Here is an 8,818-nt window from a genome sequence, read left to right as displayed (position 1 = left end):
TACGTTGTGAATCAGTTCACCCTATATCCTATCTTCTCGCACAAATGTTATAATTCTTTGACCCAAATGAATAATATTCTTTTGTTCTCGAATTAAAAAACCTCATTCAAGTGTCATTATTATAAAGCCCGATGTTGTTCATGAAAATTACAACAATGAAAACATCAATATATGATGGCGATGTTTTTTTGTTTGTTTTTTTGATAATCAACAAACTTTCATTCATAAGAAAACATTGACATAGCAAACTGATCAAACCAAAGTGAATGATCCACAAAAGCTGGGACAAGTTCCCACCACATCTAGATATCATCTACATTCCATGGAAAACGTGCCAAGCTATGAGCTACCCCATTACCTTCCCAATAAACATGTTGAATATTCAAATCTGTAAAATGCATCATTAGATCTTTTACATCGTTTATCAGATTACCATTTGATGAGAAAGACTCGTGAGTAGATTGTAATTCCTGCACCAATACTAAACAGTCTGATTCTACCACCAAATGAGGTATCCCATTATCTACATTCGATGGCGATGTTATTTATGAAACTTCTGTACAATTATAGTGCATTCGTGGTTCAGAAAATCTGCAGAGGGTGTGTGGTATCAAATAGCAAAAAGAAGTTCCTTTACTTGGGTTGATTTGTGGACTTTGCCCTCTACTATCGTTTGATGTGTTTGGATTGGCTGTAAGGCGAGTATGGATGACAAAGAGGTGGCTGTAAATAAAACTCATTTGTAATACCAAGTTCATGATTGCAGAGGGAAGTTCTAAAATCTCAGTTACTGAGAAGTGGAGTGGAGTTGACAGAGAGATAACACAATGACCAAAATCCTAAACGACTCAAGGTAAGATAAGAAACAACAGTGACAAGAAGCAGTTCATAATTTCCCATGCCCTGTGCACTTCATCTGATCCTCAGGACCGATATAAAAACAGAGGATACACGTAATTCCCACATTTTTGGCAAATTTGATGGACCAGGTTCTGAGACTAATTTAGAGTTCCTTCTCCACATATGCTCGTCGCCCGTCGCCCGCACCCTCGTCACCATCTCTTTCTTTGCCTACCCCTTTCTTTTTCCACTCTGCCAAACACAGTGATATATACATTTTGCATGAACTGAGGAACGCTAGTACACCGAAAGAAAAAATAAAAATAAAAAATGTTCCAAGTCATTAAAAACCATCTACCAAGTTATACTATACACATCCGAGGGTAAGAGCTGAACTTGCCTGGGTAGAGGGTACTCTTTCTAACTTCTAAGTAAAAGCTGGAAAAGGAAAGAGAGAAAACACAAAAACCCTAAAAACCGAGACAAAATTTTTGTGCTACCCCAGAGGAGCGCCTGAAAGAATAGGGTCACCAATAAACGACCGATCCTTTCTATGGGGTGGAATGCTGAGGGAGCGTTTTCTCATTTTGACATTACCAGAAGGCTTTCTACTCTCATTCGTCTCCATAAACAAAGAGTAAGAACACAGCTCTGACAAAGGCTCGCTATTAGTTCTCTGGAAGAGCTCCAGGTTTTGGCGATATTTATCCCCTTGCATACCCAGGGATTCGTCCCTGCGAACAGGCACAAGCTTATCCTTGGCCTCCTCATCATCTGACCAGTAGCCATTCTCCAGTATGTCCTGCATTGCCAGATCATCGTACTCTTCATCCGATTTTGTAGACTCCTCATCAACTGAACCGATCTGTATAGCAGAGAAAATGTATAGTGTTTGTTTAAATGTATAGTAAATCTAAATGTTTTTCCCAACTATCTTGACCTGTGCCAGAGCATCAGAATTACAAAAAATGTTTCTTACTTTTTTTTTTGCTTTGGCATAGTTCATAAAGCTTTTCGTATCTGTGTCAGCCTAAGCCAGGTCACATAATAATTCACTTGTAATTAATCTACGTGTTAAAAGTAACTATTTAAACACCCCTATGTATAGGACTTTATTTGATAGAAAAACAAATCCAGTTGACATGCCAGATGTAATTTTTGAGCTGCGGTAGTTCTTCGGATGATTCCAGTTATTCTCTTTAAGTTACAAGATAAACTTATGATTTATGTATAATAGACATGAAATCCATACCTCTTCAAGGACCTCTTTGTCGTGGTCATCACTTAGATCATCATCAGTAGCTGCCTCGGGTGGATCATCAATTTCTTCATCACTACCATGCACTGAGTTCTCCTCCTTGAGCTGAACAAAAAAAAGACAACAATTAAAAATCCTTTCAGATAGTAGTGTATCTAATTAATTGCTGCAGAAAGTTTTCATTGATCTTATCTATATCACAAAATTCAAAGATGGATAGCCTATAAGCTTGCTTTTTCAATTTAAATTCATTTCGTGTAAATTTCTGGTTGTACTAGAAAGAAAGGAAACAAAACTATAATAGGTTTTCTGGAAATGATCAAATGTTTAGAAAATACCTCCTTGGAAGGTCCATCAGACATTCTCGGTGAGCTGCAGCAAGAAGAAAAATATCTACTTCCAGTATCAGTACCGTCAGCTCTTGATTCATCAACACTTCCAGCACGACTAGTGCCACCATCACTGGGCCACGCACTGATTCCATAGAGACCAAACTGAAGATTAACTGGTTCAGCCTTACCAATCTGAGTCACATGGCCCAAAATTGGCTTCCCATTACTATCGACTGAATCTACAGGCCATGCCTTTGCCACAGATCCATCAGTATTAACGAGAGCCATGAGATGCCTAGAGGAACCTTTCCTCTGAAGCAGTTGAAACATCCCCTTGGAGGTCAGTGAATTGGCAGCACACTGGTTTCTGTACTCATCATCAATCACAGTAACAGTGTTTGTGGTAAGATCATACAGCTGTTCCCCTGTGTCACGCCTACGAAGGCAACTGAAAACAGTAGCATGGATGGCTGCTACACTCCTATCGACATTGGTATTGTTTATTTTGGGGACAAGATGCTTGTCAGCCCGCTTGCATAGATAGTCTTGGATTGTTCTGATGTTTCGGATATACTTTACATATTTGTTCTTTGCTGGGTCCAGTGTCATATATTTAGCACGTACTGCAAATCGTTCCAAGTGTTTGTCCTCATTTGTGATGTATATCATAAATGGTATGATAGAGGGATGTTTCTTCATAAGCCCCATCTGCAGATAGGGATTAAAATCATTTGATTTTTTAGGGTAAACATATGGAGATAACTTTTCATAAAAAAGAAAGGAAGATGACTGATGAAAAAAATATTAGCAGAATATATTTACCACAAAATTAAGGCTCAAGTGAACACCCTCAACAACCACTGATTCTTTTCGCTCTTCCCATGCGGTGATCAGCCGATCAAGACTGTCAATTACCATCTCACTTTGTGCCTTAAATCCTTCAATGGCCATCTGCTTTGGACTGATCAAGTCAGTTGAGCTAGAACCCCCAGGCGAGGATCTAGCCTCAGACTTCTCAGTTGAAGAACCATCAAGTAGTTCATCCTTGGGAAGTGAGTGTGAAATGCCTGCCAATTTTTTAGCTTTCTTTTTGGCCCTTGCTTCTGCAACAGCCACAGGATCCAAGAACTCCCCTGCATGGTAGGTTGAAGCCCATAGTAGAGGGTTTTGCTTTTCGTCTACAAAACTCCTCATCATATGCCGAATAGAGTCAGTTGATATAACCGTCGTGATCCCCAACCTACTACCCTGCAAGACATGGATGATCTCAGATTTTTAAATCATGTGAATGCAGAGAAATAAATCAAATAAAGCATCTATACATGAGCTTCAAATCTCCACATCCTTTCTTACAACTTAAATATTATACTCCATTCTACAAAATAAGATGATAACAAACTAGTGTACTTGATGCAAAATACCAGCAATGCTGACAAAGTAGACTTGCCACAGCCACTAGTGCCACACAATAGTACAGTCACAGATTCCTTCCTTTCTCGGATTCTACAACAAGAAATGTAAATCAGGCAGAGCACAATGCAATGTAGAAGAAAAATAAGTTAACACTCCTCAAAAGTAAAATAATCTCCTTACCATCCATATAAAGGAAATAATCCCGCAATAAAGATACAATATGATGGTAACAAAGTTACCAGTGGTCACATTCCTATTTTAGCCGAATTTTCAGCTTGAGAAAGCAAAGAACTACTTTTGCCAAAGAGAATTAGCACAAAGAATCATCAATTAGATGTTGAAGCACATTTACCAAAATGAGAAGTGTGAAAATTATCCAAGAAATCTGACAGAAAATGAAGCAGGAGATTTTTGAAATTGATGAAAAAAGTATGACAAGATAATTCATCAAATTTTGGCAAAGTTTCATACAAGCATTGCAAAAAGCTTTCAACAGTTTTTCCATCTAAACTAACTTTCTCAGCAACCATGCTTTAGAGTATCCTACGGTGCAATTTTTTTTTTACCATATGAAACCTACAAATCCAAAACCAGAACTAAAAAATACGCAGCTGTATACTTCTAAATAAACAGAAAGAACTTCTCATGAATGACCAATAACAGCCCATGGGGCAAGAACAGCACGGAAAAATTGCAGGTGGGGGGGCTAAGGACAAGTTAACAACGGCAATTATTGTGTTTGGGAATTAGATTGGAAAGGAATAATGAGTGTTTAAAAGGCACTACAACTAATATACATAATTCATTCATAGATGTAGCCATGAATATACAAGCCAATATACTAGCATGGTAGCAAAAAAGAACTCCGCCAAACATACAAAAAATATGTCAGAGATGCACGACATCATATCCATTATGTAAACTGTAGAGTCATATAAAGATTTTACATTTTTTATTTTAAATCACACTTCACAAACATAAAACCCCACAGCAGAGAAATGAATTTATTCAGGGCCCATCTAGACGGGCCAAGAAATTATTAGCACACAAGTGGAACTGTTTTACGAAAAACAAATTATGTAATTTTTCCCGGCAAATAAGAACTTTGACAAGAATTCAACAAAACCCAATATCCAACAATGCCCATAGGAATAGGCAAACAACAAGTCTATAATATAAGCAATGCCGAGGACCCAAAAAAAAAAAAAAATGCATAGTAGCCCAAGATATGCTACTGACCACACCAACAAGCTACAATGCTAAAAAACTAGGAACAGTGAATTCCTTAGATTAGGACAAGTATAGATTCATGTGAATAAAGGTATGAGATTACAATGTACCTGCATGCCAAAACTAAATCTGCCCTCTGGTTGGGACCCACATACTTATATTCAGCCAGTGCATCACACACAACATCTAGGAAAGTTTTCCTTCTGACAACAACTGTCGTTCGTATTTTGTACAATTCAAATGGTACACTCTTACTTCTATCATCTTTCACTGCAACCAAATACTTGGGCGCCTCTGTTTTTCCCAAGCAACCACTGGTAGGACAGCCATCTACCTTCTCGAGATCTACTGAAGCATCCAATGTCGATGTGCTCATTACTTCTGGAAGCAAAGCATCATTTGGGTTTTCACTTCTGATCAACTCAAGAACTCGTTGGCTTATCTGATGAGAGGAAATACATTTAACAAAAGCATTATTTACTTAGCAAAGCATGGGAGTCAATTGCAACAATTCACCAAAGAAACTCAGTGCTTTAATAAAGAAGTAACTCAATCCTCCAACTCCGAACAATGTAAAAAAAAAAATGTTAAGAAACTGCTTATCATGAAACACAAATTTAAGAGGCAACAAACACCACACCAGGGAATAGCATCAGAACGTTTGAATTGTGTTCTTATTTCAATATAAACACTTTCCTTGCAACGTGATTTTGCTAAATATCCAGATTGGACACCTGATTGAACACTCGTATGCATGATCTAACTAATATACACAGGCCTGAGATGGATGGAGTTAAACCAAGAAATAACTCCTTCAATTCTGAATTGCACAAAAACAACAACCTGATCTACATATCCATACTTTGAAAGCACGAGTGCAGAAATCGAATTTGGTAAGGATATATCAACAACAGTGGGAAAAAATAATAATATTAAAAGAATAATGTGACATAATAGCATAGACAGCCACAGGGCACTAAAGGTGCTTTGAGTAGTAAATAGCATGACAAAAGACCCCTTTGAAGTTCTCAATTTGTGCTCAAACTTCGTTGAGAGCCAGAGATAGAGAGAGAAGAGGGGAGGGGAGGTGTGGTTGGAAGAGAAAAGCTATTTTCTACCAAGGAAATTTTTAGTCACGCATTAAAAGATTGAAAATTTACGTTTATAAAACAAGAGAGCACCAATGACCCTGGGAGGACAAGATGAAAGAGAGTCGACTTAAGTTTGCAAAGCCGATTCATACTCCAACAAACGCGAATGGCTGAACCAAGGATATGTCGGTAAAACAGGTCAGGTCAAAGACATTACAAGGACCACATGAAGACCATAAAATAGGATCTTATTTATAAAACAAATTAAAGGAAAGGAAAGGACCAAATCTTCAAGAACAGCATCATGCACTACAGGTCAATATAAATTGATGCTCACAAAAAATACGGACTAATACTCATCGATGTAGCCTTGAAAAATAACAGTATAATTTTAAGGAGATGTTCAACAAACTACTATAATGTTAAAGACCTTAAAGACAACGTATTCAGAAAATTCACAGAATACATTGCATGCAACCCTAATCAATCCCCTTAAATCACCTACTACGTTACATAAAAGTACCGACCCTCCAACTAAACAAAAACGATAAATAAAAGCAACTTAATACGAATTAGATTAGATTCAAAATAAGGAAATCATAGCTAAAGCACGTAAGCGAAAACCATATACTACCTTGAACGCATGTCGAGCTTTACATCCCATGAGCTGCAGAGTACTCTGCAGAACCGGACGCGTGTACCTAAACGACTCTTTCTCTTTTTCTTTTTCTTTCTTATCTTCTCCATCCTCCACCACCACTATGTACAGAACTTTCCCCGACTCCGCCATTTTCTACGCGAACAGATTCAGATTCAAATTCAAATTCTCAATTTCAATCACAAATAAACCCAGAGCAACCAAACCACAAAAACAAAGCTCTCTAGTAAAGATTTTTTAGCGAAAGGATTAATAAGAAAAATATATAGAATAATTATTGCTGAGAGGAAAAAAAAAGGGTTAGATGATGATGTTCTAATTCAATGATGGGGGCTATGAAGGCTCGTTTAAAACATGATCCGGGAAAATCTACCAAATTTGACCGAGAAACCGAAAGAACGCATAAGAAAATAGAGAGACGGAGAGATTGCGATTAGAGAAAGAGAATTCGACGGCAATGCCGATGAATCCAGCGAGCAAATGCGAGAAGCGGGAATCGGAGGTTAAAGCGAGGGGAGACACGGCGATCGAACCTGAGAAAAACGAATCAAGAAGAAATTTTGACGAGGTCCGGGTAGGAACCAGAGAAGGGGGGGAGGGCTATGATTTATAACACGCGACGATCCGCCATTGGAAGAGCTTGGCGTCGCAACAAGACCTCTGCATTCTGTGTCACCTGCCCTCCACCTCGACGCATCGCACGCACCGAGCGATCCTCCACGAGTCTCTCTCTCCCGCTCGCTGCCAAGAACGTTCCTAATGACGAGTTTGACCTTAAATTCCTAACCTTAATTTCAATCCTTGGTTTCAAACATTCCTAGTCTCCTTAGTCCTTTGTTCGGAGTGGGCAAGCCGTAATATCAAAGAGGTCTGGGGGTAAATGATGCACATACCTTCTAAAAAGAGAAGACAGCGAAAAGGACTTTGACCAATTAAATTTATTTATTTATTGTTTGTTTTTTAAATAATGTGATGGATAGGGTTGTTTAAATTCAAAATTTATTTTAACTCTTCTCGTATTTATGATTATAATTTTTTTAAATTCTTACGTAAATATAATAAACAATTCAATTTTTTTAAATTTTAAAATAATTTTTTTAAATTCAATCACAAAATATAATAAAAAATTTAATTTTTTCAAATTCTAAAATAATAATAATATTAAAAAATAATATTTTAAAAATATTTTATTCAACGATTCACAAACCATCTCAACTCATCTCTGAATTCAAACCACTCTTGAGCTCTTATTTGATTTTGCAGTTCAGATAAAATAAAATGAGACGTTTTATTAAAAATTGAATAAAATATTATTATAATATAAATTTTTTTAAAATTTTAAAAAATTGAATTATTTATTATATTTTATGTAAAAATTTGAAAAAATTATAATAATTATATGAGATAAAATAAAATGAAATAATTTAATTTTGTATAACCAAACAAGCCAACTCGTAATTATTTTAAAAAAAGATCTTCGTCCTTTTGTACATATTTCTTGTTTAATAAAAGTCCACTTTTTTTATCAAGTAATTACTTGGTACTAAAAATTTTAAATTAGAGATCATATGATATTGAATTAAAAAGAATTTTTTTTACAAGTCAAAATATTTACCTTACATGGGCATATGCTTTCTAATTCACGATGAAAAATATAATTAAATCCTGAAAAGTTATTTGCACTTGTTTTGAACCCATCATTTTCGACACCCTAAATTATTAAACTTTCATTTCTTACCATCCTCCATAAATGGACAAAAAAGTAAGTTTGAGAGGTGAGCTAAAAATTTTGTATTTTATTTGAAAGTTTAAAATATTATCTTTTAGTATTATTATTATTTTAAAATTTAAAAAAATTGAATTGAGATTTAAAAAAATTGAATTGTTTATTATATTTCATATGGAGATTTGAAAAATATGTAATGATGAGATGAAATGAGAATTTTATATCTCATCCCACCTCACAAACAAGTAACCCTTTGATTATCTATCCTCT

The 8,818-nt window shown here is 36.0% G+C and overlaps 1 protein-coding gene across 1 annotated transcript; it reads right to left on the bottom strand.

Annotated features, from left to right (window-relative positions):
• Positions 1-724: 724 nt before the first annotated feature.
• LOC108990332 (P-loop NTPase domain-containing protein LPA1 homolog 1) lies at positions 725-7,568 on the bottom strand. The gene is made up of 8 exons (XM_018964271.2): positions 7,356-7,568; positions 6,799-6,957; positions 5,184-5,515; positions 3,852-3,933; positions 3,253-3,678; positions 2,437-3,138; positions 2,093-2,203; positions 725-1,705 (listed from the first exon to the last, which is right to left on the bottom strand). Exons 2-8 carry the CDS (start codon positions 6,952-6,954, stop codon positions 1,337-1,339), a joined length of 2,178 nt encoding a protein of 725 aa, XP_018819816.1. The 5' UTR covers positions 6,955-6,957; positions 7,356-7,568; the 3' UTR covers positions 725-1,336.
• Positions 7,569-8,818: the final 1,250 nt, after the last annotated feature.

Source organism: Juglans regia, chromosome 14 (assembly GCF_001411555.2).
Source record: "Juglans regia cultivar Chandler chromosome 14, Walnut 2.0, whole genome shotgun sequence".
Taxonomy (NCBI): domain Eukaryota; kingdom Viridiplantae; phylum Streptophyta; class Magnoliopsida; order Fagales; family Juglandaceae; genus Juglans; species Juglans regia.
This window is presented reverse-complemented; position numbering and strand designations above follow the sequence as displayed.